The 20,906-nt window shown below is 35.7% G+C and overlaps 1 protein-coding gene across 4 annotated transcripts; it reads left to right on the plus strand.

The window, feature by feature from the left end:
• Positions 1–814: 814 nt before the first annotated feature.
• On the plus strand, positions 815–19,524 carry stm (starmaker). Of its 4 annotated transcripts, XM_036145366.1 has the most exons (31): positions 815–895; positions 1,951–2,009; positions 3,107–3,124; positions 3,318–3,350; positions 3,443–3,478; positions 3,782–3,808; positions 3,937–3,993; positions 4,794–4,838; positions 5,411–5,437; positions 5,574–5,624; positions 5,980–6,021; positions 6,167–6,208; positions 8,621–8,647; positions 8,779–8,817; positions 8,919–8,951; positions 9,149–9,196; positions 9,612–9,647; positions 9,791–9,838; positions 9,946–9,981; positions 10,091–10,126; positions 10,222–10,269; positions 11,247–11,294; positions 12,168–12,194; positions 12,493–12,534; positions 12,778–12,792; positions 15,703–15,732; positions 16,557–16,892; positions 16,938–17,075; positions 18,306–18,350; positions 18,517–18,566; positions 19,098–19,524. In XM_036145366.1, the coding sequence occupies exons 1-30, from the start codon at positions 885–887 to the stop codon at positions 18,525–18,527; spliced, it is 1,491 nt and encodes a 496-aa protein (XP_036001259.1). In that variant the 5' UTR covers positions 815–884; the 3' UTR covers positions 18,528–18,566; positions 19,098–19,524. The 4 variants fall into 4 exon arrangements, with proteins under 4 accessions (XP_036001259.1, XP_036001256.1, XP_036001257.1 ...); XM_036145363.1 differs by having other exon boundaries at positions 16,557–17,075; XM_036145364.1 differs by having other exon boundaries at positions 16,557–17,075; positions 18,520–18,566.
• The last annotated feature ends 1,382 nt before the right edge of the window (positions 19,525–20,906 follow it).

Below are 20,906 nucleotides of genomic sequence, written 5' to 3' on the forward strand. Positions count from 1 at the left end.
TGGTAGAAAATTAGCTTAAATATCTCCAAGTTGCGACTTCAGGGCTACATTCTACCAAAATTGCTTTCTTTCCCACGTGCATCAATCTGAAAGCTAAGATAAACCTCAGAGGAATCAGGACATGACAATCGGGAGAGTTCCCAAAACTAACAAGATGAAATTATCTCGAGCAAAAGATAAATATACATAGAAGGAGGGGAGAACGATTCCAACAAAGACTTGGGTGATTGTATTTTCCCCAATCTGCTTGTACTGAGACAAAAACAAAATGCCTCAACCTTGGAAAACTGCTGAGCGTACGTCAGAAGATTACGATAAGCATGTACCTTGTTAAATTTAGGTTAGTGATTTTTATGTCAAAATGACCAGTTATAGGAGCCATTTCAGTGACACGTAATATCACTTTCCAATTTCCCAGCCATCAAGGTTACCTCTTTATTACAGAAAACTATGATCACAATACTTTAAAGTTTGCAAAAGTCTCAAAAATATTAAATACTTGACTGAATTAAAAGGCTCTTTCTGGTAGATTTCAAAAGTTGTACTTAGTAGCTCCAATGGAATGATGATAAATGGTTGATAGTCCTATCTGTGCCCTTAAAGCTGTTCTGACCCTTAACTCCAGCAAGTACATTTTCTGCTGAGTGATGGGATTGGAGGGACAGTAGATTCAGCTGCTGTTTGGTCTAAAACAATCAAGCTGAATCATTGTATTCAAAGTGGACTAACAGGAAAACACTCAGGTGATCAGAAGCAAGTAGGGAGGGAGGAGTTGGAGGAGGAGGAGAGTCGGAGTATAAAACGCTGCCGCTCCGCTTCAGCTGAGTTCAGACACTCACTGAAGTTTCCTCTGAGTTGTATTTCCTGCTGAAAAAAAAAGCAACATGTTTGGACGGTGAGTAAACATTTCACGTTACTGTGCTCCTAAACCTGTTTATTTTTTTCTGTTAACCGCCTGGTTTTACTGCCAGACTATATGTCGGCTTCTAGTCTTTAGAATCACTAAAGGAACTAAATCATTTTTACATCACAAATTTCGCCTGAACATATATAAAAGTGAACGTTTAGACTTAACAGCTCTGCTCAGTGTTAAAGTTACCAGTGTACACCGTGTGCTTGTTGAAACATCTCGGGCCCGTCAGCTTCTGTGATTCATTTTCATTGTTCTTGGCAACGTTTATTTGATATTTGCTTGTTACAATAAAAAAAAAAATAGTGATGCATCGATGCTGTCGTTTGGTAAAAACCTCAATAGAAAAGTAGCTTTTTATTCTTTCTTTTTAAATCAAATTATGCCTAGCCTAGCATTGTTTAAAATATGTTGACGTTTTTTATGCACCTTTTTATTTTACTTTTTGCCCGTTCCCTCTCAATTAACCCCCCTAAAAAAAGACTGCAGTGTTTCCAGACTGAAGGACTCAACATAGATTCCCATCATGAACCTAAAAGCATTTCCATCTCTTTGAACGTCTGCGCTGGTTTTCTATTGCAGCTTGTGGCTCTCTATACATTGGAAAAGAAGAGACGCTTTGTGAGGGGTTTTTTTCCCCCTGTGCTGTAGAGAAACACAAAGAAAGCCATTTAACCCTTCAGGTTGGGTAATGGTTTCCCCCAGCAGCCACTGAACACACCTGAGATTTATCAGCAGCCATTCTTCCATGGATTCATATTATCTGTATGAATCTATTATTTACTCTTCAATGTTTACTCTCAAATCTCCTGTTTGTTTGTTTTTTGCGTTTTTAAAAAAAACTCTAAATATTTTGCAAAAAACTACATTTATATTTTTGATGGAGTCAAATACAAATGAAAATGTCTACAGACTAAATTATGTTCCTGCCTTTTCTTTGTTGTTGTAAAGGGAAGCAGTATTCAAACATGCTGCATTCAAATCCTCCTGACTGCTTTGCATTGGAGATGTCCTGAGGTGTTTCTTTTTGTGTGTTTTAGATGTTCTGTGCTGCTGCTCTGCGCCTTCGCTGCTGTTTCTCTCGCAGCTCCACTCCAAAGTAAGCCGTGACGTCATCAGCAGTACCCTGTATTGTTCACTGTATTTATGCCTGTAATCTGGGGAAATTACCAGTAAAAAGTTATGGAATAATAAATTGCAATCCATGTTTTAGAACCTCAATATGTAAATGTAAATATACCTATACAGTGATTTTGACTTGATATTAGAATATAATCCCTGATTTAAGTTTGATCACAATCACATTCAAATGTGTTATGTTTTGCATCTGCTTGTCTAGACATTTGCTGCTGCTCTATAAGTGAGACATAAAACAGTAGCAGATTTGATATTTTTAAATGTACAAACTAAAGCTTTTCTCTCAGCTCCCTCCATATTTCTGGCACCCTGGTAAACCCTTGAAATTAGTTTGTCCTGAATTAAAGCAGCAAAAAAAATTAAAAGTCCAATCTTTAAATTGATCTCATCTATTTGTCTAAGAAACATTTATTGGTTTTATTTTATTTTTAATTTCAAGTCAGATAATTGTAGTTAAGGTCCAAGTAGCATTCACCAAACTTCCTATGTTTACGTTTGTGATGGTAAGAAAGATATGTTGCCTTTATTATCCTTATATCTCAAAAAAAAAAAAAATTCGGACTGTTGATGGGTCTTTTTGTTTTACGATATCTTGGCAAAGACGTGCTTTCAGCTGGAGGCCTGGAGATCTGGGGTGCTGAGGCTTACCATGTTCCTTTTTGTGCGTGGTTGCTAGAAAAAACATGGCTGCCCTTCTGGTCTTGTTTGTCACACAGTTCCAGTTTAGTGTTTAATGGCTGCTCAGACTGAACAAGTTAAAGCCACTACCTATGTGCTTGAATCACTGTCCTGACTTCCAAAGATTGGAGCTAACAGCAAATGTTCCTGTTTCACATTAGATGTATACCCAGGGAAGCAGAGTAAATTATAAGATACAAAAAAAATACTTCAGCTGTATCTTTCTTACATATATGTATATATATATATATATATATATATATATATATATATATATATATATATATATATATATATATATATATAGTTTTAGCAAAAATACTATATTTTATCAAGAAGTTTGACTAATTTCTTTGTTGTTGTTTTTTCTTTGTCTTACAGCGAGCTCTCCAGAAGATGGTAAATATCAGCTTTTATTACTTAAATCTCTTCTTGTGTTTACATAATACACAGGAGGCAGCCAATCATAAAACAGACGTAGGAAGCATTGAGCAAGCAGTGCCCTCTACAGGCTGCGGTGGTCACTGCAGTTCTGAACACCATCAGTATTGTCCTCATAGCTAAATCTTGTTCATTTTTCCATTTCTTAAAGAGAGAAGAGCAGCTCTGGTGGCCCACCTCAACGGTAATAGCAAAATAATCTTTTAAAAAGTATTCTCACTTGCTGAAACCATTTGAGGGTTTTTTAAAAACGTTGTAACCTTTTTATTTTTTTAGAGGAAACTACAGATAACCCTGTGACCTCAAAGCCAGGTAATAACACAGTAATACCTATTATGTAATGAATGCACGGAGAACAAAGACTGCAAACGCCTTAAGCAAACAGTAAATATGCTCCTTTCAAAGATTTCTATGGCTTTTTTGTTCGTTGTGTTTGCACGTGAGTTAACCTGAGTGCTAAATCATATTTCTCAGTGTTTACAAACCTCTAGATTTACCTGACTCTAAAACTGCCTTTATATCTATTTCTTTATACTTTTATTATTTATTCTACAATGGTTATATGGAAACTGATTTACTTCATGTTTATCTGTTTGTATTTTTGAACTCAATCAGGCTCAGATGAAACAACTAAGATGCCAGGTCAGTGTCATTTATGGTGTAAAGGATTCATTAGGTCATGTTAACTCTCAGGATATATTTATGTTTTTGTCATTATTTTGTTCAGTTGCAAAATGTAATGATCAATAATATATGTATTTGTCTTTAAGCTGAGTCAGATGAAAATGAGTCAGATGAAACCGAAACAGTTGCGCCCAAGACTGAAGGTAAATATTTAATTATTCTATGTTTTGTTTTCAACCTTTTTCTTCTTAACTCTGTTTTCTTTAGTATTATCCAAAATACAAAATAGAACAATTCCCTCTCTTTAAAGACAATGAAATCTACAGTTTCAGATCCCCAGTTCCATATTTCAACCAAACCCCATTTCCTTCTTTTTTCATTTTAATGCAATATTAATATACAAAAGTTCCGCTCTGCAGGAAATGGGATTACAGTGTTACTGTAACTGTGTTACAGTCATACGGCTAATATGTAAAACACAGAAGTAAAGATGCAAAACAGGAAATCGAAATTCAGCCACTGTTACCACCTCTATTACAATATTTATTCATATTTACTTACATTTTAATGCAGATATACACATATAGGCTTAATCTCTAGAATTGGTCTGAAAACAATGGCAGGAATCAGTAAAATACACAAAGAATATTGTCTAATCAGAAATATCAAACAAACCTCAAATTAGTTTTGTTAAAAATATACTTTCAGTATCAGGTTAAGTTGCTACTATAATTTTTAAAACCAAAAACACTGAACTCTATCTAATAACCTGTGGTATACCCTTAAACCAGAAACTAACTAATGCTTGTTTAAACTTGTGTATATATTGTCTGGAGGAGTTTTGCATGTGAAGGAAATATGATTTCCCTTTGAATTCTTCAGTGAATATTTGTTATAAATTAAAAACAATTGTTTTATCCATATCTATTATTTTTGTTGTGTATATGTGTATGGTTTGTTGTTCAACTAACTTAGATTTATTTTCATCTGTTTTTTTTTTTAGCTGAATTATTGGAAACTGATGCTTCTTTGACTGACAACAGTCAAGGTAGTTGGTAATTTCTGATCCATATCATTACTGTCCTGTACCTTTTATTGTTAAAAAAAGATTTTTTTTTTTAAAGTATAGTCCTTGCCAAAAGGTATACTTTCTGAGAAAAACATGGTGGGTTCTCAGTAGCTGTAAAGAAAAATCATCAAAGTTAATGTAAAGATATCCCTCTGTGTGTCATAAATGGATAAGGTCCATTTTTTAGTTTTAAAAGAGTTATATTTCCCTTATTTCCCTGTATTGGACATAATGAGCCAAGGGGATTTTTGTTTGTGAACACAATAAACAAAACACTTTGCTGGATTCATATAGTGGCTGTTTATATATATATATATATATATATATATATATATATATATATATATATATATATATATATATATATATATATATATATATATATATATATATATATATATATATATTATTTTATACACAGGCCAGGATATATTTATGCTATCACATTTTTCCAATGTTTCCCCTTTGTATATTGCGGGAGTTATTCGTATGAGGGCATTTAAAAAAATTTTTTTTTTTTTATGTTTTTCTACCTGTTTGTCTCTGGGCAGCTTCAGAGTCTTCTGAGGACATTTCAGGTCAGTCTCTTTAAAGTGCAAAGGAAATGTTTTGCTTTTAAAAAAAATTAAAGAAGAATGTTAACCGTATCTTTGTTTTTGTATTTTACAAATACACGGCTGTAAATCAACATTCGTCATCTCGTTTGTCTTCCAGTTGAGCTGAATGAAAATGATGCAGATTCTTCTGTCACTGAGAGCAACGAAGGTAATAGGTTTCATGCTTGTTTCTTGCATGTCTTCTTTCCTTAATGGATGCCAACCTGACATAAATGTTCCCAACATTTCTGACAACAAAAATACACAAGAACATTTGTGTTTTTATATCAGTATGTTTAGGAAACCATTAGTGCTTTTTATTCAGGTTCCTGCAAACACAAATTTTTCATATTATTAATGTTCTCATCATTGTAAAATCTGTATGTATGAAATATTGTGGCTCGTTATAAACTATAACATGTTTATTAAATCCCAAAGATGGCAATTTGATTTTTCTTTACTTGTACCTGTGTGTTTACCTGAATGCTCACCTGTCCATCCCTCCTCCTATGTTCATGTTTCAGCTCCCACAGAGTCCAACAAGGGAACAGAGTCACCTAATCAGTGTGAGTCTGAGTTCATCCCTCGCCACAGCACTCACACTGAAACTCACATTCTACTTGATTCTCACATTAATGCTACACACAAAAAGATTATTTGTGCATTATAAAGCGGCATGCTTAAATTCCTCATTTTCCATGTGTTTCTCAGCTGGTTCGGTGGAGACTGAGGAAGTACTGAACAGCTCTGAAGGTGAGGCAAAAGACAAAACAAAATCCCCAAAAACGGACACAGAATCATGTTCATCCACATTTATATTTAATTAACTTTGCTGGATGTGTTCAAGGATCCTTGCACTGTTAAACGTTTGCCCTTTTCAGCTAAGAAAATTAGGAAATATGTAAGCATTTAAACACTGAAAAATTAGAAATATACCCAACAACATCTCAGTCTAACTTATTCTCTCTACAACTCTCTCAAAGTCAGCCAAGTAAAACAAAATGTTCTGAGAGGCCAGTTACTCCGTGGAAGTCTCCTGATGCATATTAAGGCCATAGTTAGTGAAAAAAACAATTACAACAATTTATTGAGAAACAGATAATGTAACTAACAACTATAAAGGTAGACTTTAAAATTCCATAAGACAGACAACAGAGTTGAGTCAATTGGGCCACCATTATATCAGCATTTTTTTCAAGATGGAGAAGAGACCAATAGTAATTTCAACTTGATTTGCATTATTTTCTGCCTTTACTCAAATATATTTGCATTTCAAATTTCAAATTGTACATTAATATATTGCTAATTGTAAATATGTTGTTATAAATCTATGAAGTCCAGCAATTTTTACAATAACTTAATTAGTTTCTTACAATTTCATTTATCCAGTAGATTTAATTTGTCGTTTTATTACTTATTTAACTTAGCTCCCTAAGCTTGTATTGTAACAGATTTTTTGTCAGAAACTGGGCTTTTAATATAGAATGAAAACATAATTTCTTCTTCAAACCATTAAATATAGCAAATAAATATCCCGATACATTTCGTTGTTCCAATCACTCAGCTTTAATTCAGGGGTTGTCAAACCTTTTGTGATCACATCTTCTACCCCAAGTTTTCCAGGTACCAGCATCAACACAGGGAACAGCAGTAAAACAAGATTGAGAATTGTTCTGTTTTTCTTATTCTTTAGTACTGCAAATTTTGTCAAATTATATTTTTTATGAAGTCCCCTTTTTTTTACAAAACTGAATGCCTTTTCGAGAATGACGTTTAAAAATAAACAGAATGGTTTTTCTAAAACTGGAAACCTAATTCTCTCACCAGCCCCGACCTCAAAATCCAATATGGCTGCCTTGCATGTAAACTTTATCGATAGCTACATTTAAGAAATAAAAGAACTACAGTTTTGCTCTCAATAAATCTTTCAGACACACAATAAAGCCTCTGTTAAACAGCAAATGCAGATTAATACTTTATTAGCTTGTTTTGCTAGTAGCAGTTAGCCTACTACTACCGACATATTATTATTGAATTGTTGTCAAATACAGTTGAAACCAAACATTTACAGACACTTTATACAAAGACACATAACCTTTTTGTTTGTCACTGTTTGACATTAAATCAGACTAAATTCTGTTTTAAGTGAATTAGGATCCATAAAATTATAGTGGGCTGCCACTGTGCAGGGCCCAGGGAGCATTCTGGGGCTAAGGGTCTTGCTCAAGGACCGAGGGTGGCTGTCTGTGGAATTTGAACCAGGGAAATTGCAGCTTTCCCAGGATGCCTTGCCCTTAACCAATAGGCCACCATTCCCCCATAAATATCACATTTCAACTGCGTACCCTCACAAAAGGACCAGTGGAAGAAGTCATTATTTTTATCATTGGATCACTTAGGATCCCACTGGTTTTGGACTTGAAAATGCAACGTAGTTCAGTTGGGTTTCATGTGCTTCCCACATCAACGTTATGACACGTCAGTGCTCAGTCAGGCTGAACCTGAAACCAGTGGAGCAACAATGGGCTCTTCACTGAAGCTCCTTACTCCGTATTCGATCCACTTCTGAGAAGACTGAGATGACTTAACTTCAAAGAAGAAAAAAAAAGGTGTGCAGATAAAAAGAAATGTCACCACGACAGCTTTTCTTTTAAAACAAAGGTTTCAGTTCATGGAGATAATTTTACTCCGATGTTGATGTTGTCATTAGATATACACATATACAAAAATACAAACAATGATCGTACTAATGTTCTAAATCAGCTGTGTGCAATGAGCAGAGGAAGTTATGAGAAATAAATATCTAATAAGATTAGTGAGTGTGTGTAGATGATTACAGAGAACTGTCAGTGGTTTATAAAGCCTAGAGCAAGAAGTCTGAGGGTGCTGCGATTGACACTTCAGTACCTCCAGCCTGAGGGGAAAAGTGTAAAGAGTGCATAAGGAGTTCTGGTGTTCTCCTTATGGGAGTCAACAGAGTCATGGGTGAACAGGGTGTTGAAGATAAGAACAATGTTTAGTGCTGATGGCTGAGGTCCTGTCACCGATTCTGAAGAGCCTGGGACCTGCCTGTTTTACAGCTTCCATCAATTGTTACTACTTTTGCTGTGGCATCCTCTGTCACATAAAACAATTTAACAAAAACTGTGTGATTTGATTTCACAGATGACGGCTCAGACTCTGCCAGTAAAAGTGAGTAAAATGCGTTATTTTTTTCAGTTTACCTATTTCTATATTTACCCACTGGCCCCATTTTTGTTTAAATATACATGTATTTTATCCACCTTCGAGTTTAACTGTGTTCTTGTTCGTTTGTCCTTCAGACGTCTCAGAATCAGATGAAACTGATGAGCCCATTGAGAGTCAGTATAATGTTCTCTTGACATTTTAGTACAGTTTTATTGAATGCTGATATACCGATTCAATCTTATATGCTTAATTCTTCCTCTTTTAACTGATTCAGGTGACAGTGAACAGACAGAGGAGTCTGAAAAAGGTACAGTTTGGTATATGTATCTCTTTATTAGTGTCTCACTGTCCGTTTATTACTACATTATTAGTTTCTCAGAAAAATACAATTGAAATAACAAAGACACAAATTGTCAACAATTTGACGTCAACCTGATTATTTCTACCCCAGATCTCTTCATCTAATCGGGCCTCAACTCTGTTTTGTTATGTTTCTTTTTCTAGACGCTTCTGATGGCATCAACGTCAAAATGTCTGGGGGTAAAAGTGGAGGTCAGATTAAGATTTAATTTATTCAGTTTTTATGTTGTCTTTGCTGTAAATACATTTTTTACAACGTTTGACTCTAACTGTGTGGAAGGGAATTGGTTAAATCTTTTGCCTTGCACTAAGAAGTTCCCGGGTTTTAACCCCTGAATTGGCTTTTTCTGCATGGCGTTTGCAATTTCTGTGCTTTCATGCTTGGGTTTTCTCTGGTTATTCCAGCTTCCTCCTATGGTCCAAAGCATAACCGTTAGGTTATTTGGTCTCTCCTAAATAAATTTTCTGCATGAGGGCAATGTTACATGCCATGTGACCACGGTGTACCCAAATTCTTGCTCAGTTACCACTGGAGATAAGCACCAGACCCAGCAGATCTAGACAATGGATTGACAGCTGTTATAAATATTCTTTTTTTCTTTTCAAGGTGATTCTGGGGACGACTCTGAGGATATGTCTAAAGGTCAGAATAATTTTTTGTTTCATTGAAGTTGTTTGATGTGGTTCACTACTACATTTAATGTTGATGCTCTGATCATCACCCCATCCATGAACCTTCTCTATTTTATTATTGTACTTATTTTAAATATTTCTTTAATCTCTCAGCTCTCATGGAAGAGCTCGACAGCGAGATTTCAGAGGACAAATCAGAAAGTAAGATTACAATTGCAGTTTGTTCTTTGATTCTGTTTTATGTTTGTTTTCAGGTAATGTAGTTTTACACATTTTAAATCCTGTTTTTCTTTTATCTGTTTTTGAAGACTCCAACAGTGACGCATCAGAGGACCCAACTGAAGGTAAGATAATTGTTATAAACATTTCTTTGATGCTGTTTCATGTTCTCTCTTTTCAATAATGTAGTTTTACATATTTTGAATCCTATTTTTCTTTTATTTGGTTTTGAAGACTCCAACAGTGACATGTCCGAGGAAACAACTGAAGGTAAGATAATGGTTATAAACATTTCTCATGTTGTCTTTGTTTTATTTATAATTTATTATTACATATTTTTAATTTCATTTTTTTCCCACTTTCAGCTCCTTCTGACAACACAAGCAGCGAGAATTCTGCAGCCAAAACTGAAGGTGAGATCACTTGAATTATTTTCACTTTACTCATAGCTTGGCAAACCATAATAAATGTAATATTAAGACACCTGAGCAGGCACACAAATTCAGTTCATATCCAGCAATATATCATCAGACCATTCCAATTCAATCATATAGACAGATTAAATATATTCTAATTCAATGACAATTTATATCATAATGCCCCCTGGTAAAAGGTTATTTAAATGGTCTGTACTTTTATAGCGCTTTTTTCAAGACCCAGTTTCGACTGAGACAGTTGAAACAGGGGTTCAAACCGGCAACCCAGCAGTTAGAGGGCAAGCTCCTAGCTCCTGTGCCCCCGTCACCCCAGCTGACCGAGGAACCCAACTGACTGCACTGGGTCTTTGACTTTGCAATTATCCCTTTTCCCAAGTACGCCTGTGGCGACAGAGGAAAGGAAAAACTGTCTTTTAACAGAAAGAAACCTCCAACTAAACCAGGCCCAGAATGACTGGGGCAGAAGCCCAGAAGAACTCACCCAGGATTACTTTCTATATTGGAGAAAAAAGTAAAGGGATAATGACAAAAGCAACTACTTAAGTCGCTGCATTTTGGAGAGAAACACAGCTAAATGAGTAAGACAGGGTTAAACAGTTAAACAGGGTCAAAATGGCAAGAGAACATCAGCTTGTTGGCAGCAGTAGCTCATCAGGGGGAAGGGCATGTTTATATATATATATATATATATACTGTATATATACATATGTATATATAATTATGAAATTGGTCTGGATGATTTGGTTGCATTTGACTTGTGGATTGGTGCTAAAAAGCAAAAAAAAGTGAATTGAATTTAATGTAGTAAAGGGAATTGACCAAAGCTTTGAACCCCGTGGCCCTCACCAATGACCTTTGGGAGGCTTAAATTGTTTAATTGATATTGTTTCAAAGAGTTTTTGTTTTTCATAGTGTACCCTTGATTTTTTTAAATCTTTTTATTTTTATTTTAGATGATCCTGTGGAGAGCACCGTTAACACACCAGTGGAAAGCTCTGAAGGTCAGAATCCATTTATTTCACTGTCCCAGGTTTATGCTGTTATAGTTTAGTTTAACCTTGACAAAAAAAATTTTTTAATTTTTCTTGCATGAATCTAGGTGTTTACATTTGTGTTGGTCGAACAGAAAAAAAAAACAGCTCTCTAACAGCGAGCTTTAATTTTTTTTTTTTTTTATCTTCCTTATCCTACTCATTGTGTGATCGCAACATAACTATTGTTCTTCATCCAGGGCTGTTTTGCTTGCACAGTTCACTTCCCTTTTCCATAGTTGAGAAATGAGTCCCGGTGTTACATTATATTTATTCCCCAGGGAAGCCGGAAATGTAATGTCTGACCAGAGGGAGGTGGTTTACTGGTACATTAGATAATCTAGATTGCAGTGGTGCAGGACGAGTGGCAGCAAGTATGCAGACAGGCCAGGACATGACAGGAAATCACTGATTAATATTTTTAAGTTCCTAGAAACGCTGATTAACTTTAAAAAGTATACAGTTAAAAACTAAATGGTTCTCTTATTTAGTTTGTGGGAGTTATCGGTGGTGCCAATTTAACAGTGACACCCAAAAAGGTGCTATAACAAAGGAGGGACTGTTCTAGGGTTTTTTCCTATTTTTACCAAAGGGAGCAAGAACCACTAAGAGAAAATTTGTACAAGTCACTTAAATTTTTTTTTAATTTAATTAATTATTTTGGACTAATTAAATATGTTTAACACCAACAACACTAATACTAGTATCTTTGGTTTGTGATAAGAAATGACATGATAAAAAACAAACGGAAATGTGTTCCATGATAAGGCAGAACTGATAACATATTTACATCTAAAGGATGATGCCTTTTCCATGTTAACATTTTTATGTCTAACCCCACAGACGACACCAGCTTTGAGGAAAGTGAAGGTAACCCGTTTTTTTTTAGTTTATTAATGTACATCCTTCTTAGTGGCCTTTGAAACTATTCATTTATTAAATTCCAACACACTCAGACACACCAAAAAGACATCAAAGGTTCTTTGATTTATGTTTTATTCAAAAGAAAGGTGACCATGCATGGTAAAATCTAGTATAGTTTAAAGTTTTTGGTCTGTGTATTATTATGGAATTTTTATTGCCTGTTTTTCTATCAAACTTCAGATGTTTAGAAAAGATGGTTGGAAGATACCATCAGTAACATTAAACTGGTGTTTTGCTTCTGCAGATGTAAGTGAGGAGATATCCCCTGAAAGTGATTCTGCAACCGGTAAATACTATATCTTTTTTTTCTATCAAAAGTGACCATACCTTGTGGGTTTTCTGTAAAGATTCTGCTCCACATGCATGTTTGTAGATATCTAACCGTATTATAAATTTAAAGCAAATAGTGGAGTTTTTAACTTTTATAGTTTTTTGCTTATGTCTACTATTCTGAAGAAATATGCATGCATGATTAATCTTTACAATTCTCTTGATGTCTTATTTTTGTCCAACATGTTTGTCTTCACAGATGGCCCGACTGACGGTAAGTCTTTCATTCACTTCATCTGGGTGTCTTCCTTCTTCCCTTGCATGTCATCACTTCAGGAACATTCTATTCCGAATGAAAACAGGCAAGACGGAAATAAATGTTTCTAATACCTTTAGCTGGAAAAATACCCAGCAACATTTATGGAAACTTTTTTTTTTTTTTTTTAAATCATGTCTGCTGAATAAGCAGAACAGGATCTTTTGTGTGTGTGACATTGGTGGAGTTTAAATATAGAGTGGTGTACTTTAAGTTATGAAACTCCATATGAGGAAGCAGGTGTCACGTTTCAAATAAGATGATTAAGGTAAGAGCTAAAGAATGGCTCACTATTCAGTGAGGACGCCTTTTATGCAGGGAGTGTTTGTACTCACTTGCATGTTGTCATGTTTCAAAGAACATACTGCATTCTAAGAGCTAAAGAATGCCTCAAGCTGTTCTTTATTTTTTTTTTAGCTTTTTACTTCCTTATACTCAGTTATATCTTCCCCTGACGTATCTATCAAATCTGTACAACCAAAACTGTAGAATGGTCTCAATAGGAGATTGAACATGTGTGATGGAGTTGACAAAATCACAACTCTCCTCAGATTAAACAAGTGACATTTCACATGGATAAATTTGTCTTTAAGTTTCTTTTCCACTGTAATTGTATAATAAGTCATCATGAGGCCGAACCCTCAACGCCTTGACTGCACACGTTTGTATTACAGATGCGCTGATCCAATTGGTCCCCAAATAAAACTGTCAAAAAAACATTCATATTTCACTTTAAGAGCTGTTATAGACGAAGATAGCATTTAGATAATTTGTTTACACATTGTTTATTAGTGTTAGGAGCAGAGGCGACTCCATAACATGTCTGTGGGAGAGCAGTCGCTTCGAAACAGGGTTTAACTATTTGAAAACAAACACGAAATAAACACAGATTCACATTTTAAAGAGTAAAATTAGCATTACTAAAGCAGCATGCCCTGATATTGTGTAGATGATTTTTTTGATTCAAACAGAAACTTTTTGTTGCGTTTCTTCAGTTTGTATACACCACAACAGCTCATGTTTAGTCGGAAAAACAGAATCTGCCTATATGGCGAAGCCCTAGCACATGGGCATGCTCTCAGAGTAATGGATGCCAACCACTATAAAAACTACAGCAGTGGTTTTATTATTCAAAGCAACAGACGACAGACCATGTCGTCTGTCAGTATAAACATTTGAGTCTCTGCCATGCTGAAGTTTTATTCAGTGAGGGCGCCTTTTGTGCGGGGAGTATTTGTACTCACTTGCATGTTGTCATGTTTCAAAGAACATACTGCCAACTAGTGGTGTGGCAGGGAAATTGCACTGCTTTTGCCATTTCTACTAATGTGTGCACTTCAGTCGCATTTAAAATGTCATATAGGTGTGTTAACAGAAAGAAAAACAAACCTGTTTTTAATGAGGATTCTTACATATCTCATATATTTAACAATGAACGTCAACATTTCTAAATCCAGCACCAAAACACAAAAACAGAGGTTAAAAGCTCAAAAATGTTGCTGTACTTTATGTAGCCTTCCTGTTATCTGCTCAAAGCCCCGCTCTCTCTTGCTGTCTTGGTGTTTGAATGACCTGTAGACATACCTCTACATGCCCAGGAAAATATGACTTACTTAATGCAGCTTCTTGTATTTGTTTGTTCTTTCTTTGATTTGTTTTTATACCTTGCTGATAGTGACAAAAAGCTGACCTTTGAGTTTTGCTCCAGTTTTGCTAATTTCCACAACTAGTCAGCAGGAGCTAGTAGTAGCACATAGGTTTCTCTGATTGGATTTTTTTTTCTTTTTTTTTTGTTGCATTTTTCCGGTTTTAAGCTGATTCCTGCATGCCTTCCATGTGAATATTTGATTTTTAAATGTGAACTTTTCTTTAGTGGCATTGCTAATCTGTCTTCTCTACCTGATTTCCCCTCTTGTAGGATCAGAAAATGACAATTTTGAGGAGGAGATTGCTGCCGAAGCTGATGGTAAGTCATTGTTATAAACATCCGAATTATTCAACGTTCCTCAGAAATTTATGAGCGAAGAAACAGTAAAGAAATATACTCTTATAGCAGCTACATATATAATATAGCCACGGACATCATTATTCCTACTTATATTGTTTCTACTACATCCAAAGCATGCTACCACTATATCTGATTACACCTCCTATTTTATCTTCACTAACATTTCTTGGCATGACTGTATGTCACCACTTTGCAGTAATTGTATAAATTTAACAAAGACAACATCAAAAGCCCAGGAGCAATTACTAATAGTGTTGTTATCCGTTTTTTTTTATCCTCATTCACATTGGCTGGTTTGGGAATGAAGCATTTGAAAGTCACCCACTGGATAAAGAGTTTATTCCCATTTAATATATAAAAAATTGGTTTTCCAATGTTACTTTAATTCAATATTTTAAACGGCAAAATTGTTCTCTTAATCACAGTCAGAATCTATGCAACTCGAGCTGAGCACCCTCAAGGTGCAAATCGGAAAAGCAGAGAGGATTTGCCTATTCTTAATGCAATTTACAAATACAGGCTGATAGCAATGTATTTATCTCTTCCCGTGTTTGTGTTTGAGAATATAAACAGATTTAAAGTTAATAGTGTGGGTCTTTGCCTAACTTACTGCCTGACTGCCTTAGAAAAGTGACCCTAACCCTCTGTGACAAAAGAGTTGCTAGTTTCAAAATCTTAAAGTAAACAGTTTTTATCCTTTCATCTCAAATTTTAATTGAGTCTTGTGATTTATTTTTACACTGAACTGGAAGTTTGGTCCAGGCCTGAGCACTGGATTGTGCTCCTGCCCTCATGCTGAATGAAATGATGTGCTGTAGGTGTATAATCAAATTTATTTGATCTGTTTTCTCTCTCTCTAGATGTTGAAGACTCTAGGCAGAGTGCCAGTGGTAAATACAATCAATATTCTTTCTTTGCAGACAGGGACTAAAAGCAAGTGCTCTTGGGTTTTTATTAATTATCATTTAGGATGTGGTAAAATTATTTAAATCTACTGATTTGGACGATAAGGATTGCAGAGCAGCAATCTGTATGTCCAGGAGCGTGGGGCTCAAACTCCAGTCTTTTGAGTGTCGGCCTCTTTAAAAGAATCTCTGCTTCAACACACATGAAGCACATAATTAGGCCACCAGCAGGATTCTGTAGTACTTTACTACATGCTGAAAAGGTGATTCAGTCATTCAGGTGTTTTGGACCAGGGGCACATTTAAAAATGTAGGACACTGACCCACAAGAACTAGCGTTTGAAACCCTGCCCTAGGACATTGTTTCTCAACCTTGATCCTCAGGACCCACCACCCTTCGTGTTTTAGGTGTTCCCCTTCTGCCACATACTTGACCTAAATAAACAGGTGATAAACCGTCTTCTGCAACACTTGATGCTATGCTGAAGAGAAAATGCAACCAGGCGTACCGAAGCTGAGACCCATCTAACACGTAAAGGACGGTGGTCCCTGAGGACCAGCACTGAGAAACCCAGTAAAGCAAATGCCGTTTTTAAAGCCTCTCGTTTTGCCGTGGAGGAACTTTTCAGAAACAGGCCGGATAAACGAAGCCTGTTAACCGCACGTAAAGCTACCTGAGAGGAATAAAGTTTTGTTTTTAACAGATACATTTTAAGTGTTCATTTCTGAAGGACCTTGCATTTTCAAAATGGTAAATTACTACAGATTTCTCATGTTTTCTCACTCCAAATGTTACCATTAATCCTCAGAGACTCCAGTTGATGAAAACAACAAGGGCTCCGATAAAGTCACTGACGATGACTCGAGTGATGAGACCTTAACTGTTGATGATGATGATGATGACGATAAAGATGATGATGATGATGATGATGATGATAATGATGATAATGATGATGAGGCTGAGGCAATAAAGGAGAAATCAGACGAGGAGGATGAGGAGGAGGTCAAGGAGGAGGACAAGGAGGATGACAAGGAGGATGACAAGGAGGAGGACGAGAAGGAGGTCAAGGAGGAGGACAAGGAGGATGACAAGGAGGAGGACGAGGAGGAAGTGACTCCGGATGAAAGCAATGATGAAGACCAAACTGGCAGTGAGTCCCTGAGTGATGAACAAAGTGAGAGTAGTCAAGCTGGCAGTGATACTAAGAAAGACGACGATGAGCTTGACAAGCCCGACTCTGCGACCACCGAGGAGGATATTTTTGAAGATGACTCGGAAACCGAAGACTCCCAAAACCTGAGTCAACAGCTGTTTGACTCCACTGAAGGTAAATGGTGCCGGCTTAAAGGTGGAGGCTTCAGACCGCGTCGCAGAGAACATACAGCGTCTCTCAAACGTGCTCATACCCTTCAAACCTTGTCACGGTTTTTTAACGCAACAAACTTCAATGTAAATCAGCGGGCTTTTAAAAGACAGAGCGACATGTAGTTGTAACTCCAAAAAGAGCCAAAATTATATTTATCTAAATTGGTAAAAATGTGAAAACTGGAGCCTGCATTTGTAATCATCCCCCTTTTCATCTATTACTTCAAAACAAAATTCAGTCAAAATAATCTCCACTTAGAAATCACAATCAATGACTTTTGAGAGTAGAGGTCCACAGCTCAGGTGGTGTGAAGACTTTTGAAGGCACTACACGCATGGATAGATGTGAAGACAAGCTTTCTTTTCATTAAAAATATTAATTTTATATTATTTTTGTGACACTTTAAGAGAGGGAGAAAAGTAAAACACAGCTTAAGGTATAAATAGCTGTCTAATAAATAATACACAATAAATATTGAAAATAGAAATAGATCATGGAGGAAAACAAAGTGCAAAACAAATGTGTTTAAGGTGACATAGAGAGTAACAACAAATTAAGAAATCAACATTTTTTAAATTAAATCTTAAACAGAATGAAATTGGTACATTGTAGTGTTGGGTGATATGGTCCACTAAGATTTATTTGGCTGTAGTATTACCAAAAAAAACTGTATTGGGTGATTATGCCTCATTTTACAACACAACTTTCAGTATCTTATTGGTATTCAGTATTTTTATTTTTTTACTGTGGGATGGTAAGTAGAGGGTTAAATATATTTCTAAAAGATAGGTGAAGGCGTTGTTAAAGCGAACAGATCACTAATGTTCCAATTCATGTCATCATGGTTGTATAAAAATGACTGTACACCCATCTAGTATAGGAAATAAGCAGGCTCCCACTCTTTTGGTCTCTATGAGTTTACCAGACTGCACACTTGTGACTTTTCAATGATCACAGCTGTAATACAATGCAGCAGTGTTTGTACTTATTGTGTTGCTGTTATTGGAAGACAAGTAAAGGACCCAATGTCTGGTGTGTGTTAATGATTTAAAGGCTCTCAAACAAAATGAGAGGAAAAAAATATTAGAAAAACAATATTCCTGCCCCACTCCCCAAATAAAATGTAAAAGTTAACCAGCATAAATGGGATATGTCATGTTTATGTTGTTGTTGTTTTTTTCCTGTTTACAGCACCAACTTCAGACGTGGACCAAAATGATGACTCCACTCCCACAGGTGACAGGTCTACTTTTACTTGCATCAATCACTTTAAAACTTAACTTCAGTAACAAGAATTTTAACTATGAGTTTGTCCTGTATTGCTAAAATACTATAAGAAAAAACTTTTATGGACATTTATTTGTCGTGCTAACAAAAGCATGCTTCTGTTTTCTTCTAACAGCAGCGATTTAGATGGCCAGTCTCTGAACCATGGAAGCTCTCTAATGCCAGGTATGACTATCTCAGAATAGGAAAGAAAACCTAACATATTGTTATAAAATTACATTTGGTGTAAAGATTTGAGTTTTTCTTTTTGTGAAAACTAAAGTTTTAAAGGAGGGGGGAAGGAAAATTGACCCTCATTTAATTTGATTCAAAAGGAAAAGAAGTATTTGAACTCAAACCCCAAAGCAGGGCATAAGTATTCATGCTTCTTGATATATTAAATTACATTTTATCGTGCTGCAACACGATACTTCTGTGGATTTTATTGAAACCTTTAGTGATTGACTGTTTTACAATATTTCATGCTGTTATAATCTGCAGTAACACTAACTTTTATTTGGCCATTTTTAGAATATTTTGGTAATAATGGTTTGTTTGTTTGTTTTTGTTGTGCACTGATTTAAAAACTGGCTTCATTGATGCTAAAAACAAGTTGATAACTATTTTTAAAAAGTCACAAAGTTCTCCTACATCATGTCAACATAAATTGTGCTGCTAAAGTGTATAAATGAGAATTCTGATGTTGTTTCCTGACAGAACGAACCTCCCCGCCCCTGCGGTGAATTACTGCCATGACAACAACAAGCTAAACTGCAACTAAACTCAGCTGTCTCTTTGTTTTTGTTTTTCTTCTCCTCGTTGTGTTTCTTTTTGATTTGAGGCTGCTTTTTTCCCCTAAAATGATATGAGGAAATGTTTGCCTTCCCCTGTGTCTTCTCCATGCATTTTCTCTGAGGTGTCCTTTAATTTTAGCTCATTTTCCTACCTGTCTTTCTGCAGAAATATTAAACCAACTGCTGATCTCAGAACTGCTCTGTGTGCCTGATTTCACATATTAATGTGTAAATACAGTCCAGCGTTTACTTTACAAACATTAATGATTATTTTTACAAGAAATTGAAGTATGTCCAGTCCTTCACTGTACACAGGAAATGGCTAATAAAGTGTGAACTGTCAGAAACTGCCCAAGTCGTTTTTTTCACATGGGAAACTGAGAGTACAAAAATTGATCTTTTTAATCATTTTTGTGGATAAAAATTGATTTCCAGTTGTTTGTCTTTAATCTTCTTTTAAATTTTACGAAGTTGAACAATATTGATTATCCAGAATACAATTACCAAAACCAAACAGAAAGCTATTTTTAAATGTTAAGTTTTTGGTCAATTTTTGTACAGAGAGGATGCTTGTTATTTCTGCTCTAAACAACTTGCAAAATATGATTAAAGATGGCAGATTTTCCTGAGACCTACATCATTTGACCACTTTAGTGCAAATACTGGAATCTGGTTTTGTTTGAGGTCTTATCAGATAGTTACAAGTTTCTGTCTGAGGACTTTTATACATGTGATAGTCCTCCACGTAAGTAAACTTTACTCTGTTTAAAAGAAAAAAAATGCTACAAATCTAAAAACAGGCATGCTGCAGCTTCCCACTGGGAAGTGCACGTCCCACTGGGAAGAGACCCCTGGGGAAGACGCAAAACTGAATGTACGGACCATATTAGTTTTTTGTTTGTTTGTTTATTTAATGAGGCTTCGGTGTTACTCGACTTAGAGTCTAAAACCTCAAGTCGCCATCCCTGCTACATGTCCATTTCCCTTTATTGTTTCTCAACTAACAGGGACTATTTACCTCCTAGAAACATAAGTGTTATTCTAATGGTGAGTTATGGAAAGGCTTGTAAAAAATTGTTGTAAAACTGATTATGTAAGATATAACCTTTAAAATATTCTGCCCATTACATTTTCCAGCTTTAACTAAGTCAAACTAATAAAATGTAATATTATACAGTGACATTATGTAATCTATTAACTATTTAAAGTTTTACCTCAAAGGGGACAGCCCACTTTGTTAGCCCTGAAATACATTTTGTTGTGTTCTTGGAGTCTCTAAGGAGTGCAGAAAGTTTAATCTAGTCTCTCCATGTGCTGCATAGATATATTTATATTCTGCTTGGGTCATATTTTCAAGCCATTTAGTTTTCTCTGTTCTCTGTTAAGTTTTTTGAACAATTACATCACGTGCTGTGGAGTTGCAAAACAAGGTCATAGACTTCCAGCTAGCCAATTTCACAAAGCCACCATTTTTATTTTTTTGTCACGATTTTGCAGTCCAAGCTAAAGTATGCCAAATCTACAAGTGGATTAGTGGAAATATTCAGTTGTTGAGTGTGCACCATGTTACACCGTCCCCCAGCAGGCTACCAAAATGGCCGGACAATGGTGAAATCCTCTGTGACCTGGAGGGGGGTGGGGGGGGGGGGTGTAGTTTATCCTTTGCATTTAAAGAGACACCAAAATGAGTTGCTCTCAGAGAAACCTCACAACAGGGGTAAAGAACGGACTG

The sequence above is a fragment of the Fundulus heteroclitus genome, chromosome 13, assembly GCF_011125445.2.
Source record: "Fundulus heteroclitus isolate FHET01 chromosome 13, MU-UCD_Fhet_4.1, whole genome shotgun sequence".
In the NCBI taxonomy this organism is placed as follows: Eukaryota; Metazoa; Chordata; class Actinopteri; order Cyprinodontiformes; family Fundulidae; genus Fundulus; species Fundulus heteroclitus.

Excerpts from the sequence above, each read along its gene's own strand:
- stm (XM_036145363.1), top strand. Across the intron at positions 3,994-4,793 it reads AGTTGCGCCCAAGACTGAAG|CTGAATTATTGGAAACTGAT; the intron begins GTAAATATTTAA and ends TTTTTTTTTTAG. Across the intron at positions 5,625-5,979 it reads TGTCACTGAGAGCAACGAAG|CTCCCACAGAGTCCAACAAG; the intron begins GTAATAGGTTTC and ends TTCATGTTTCAG.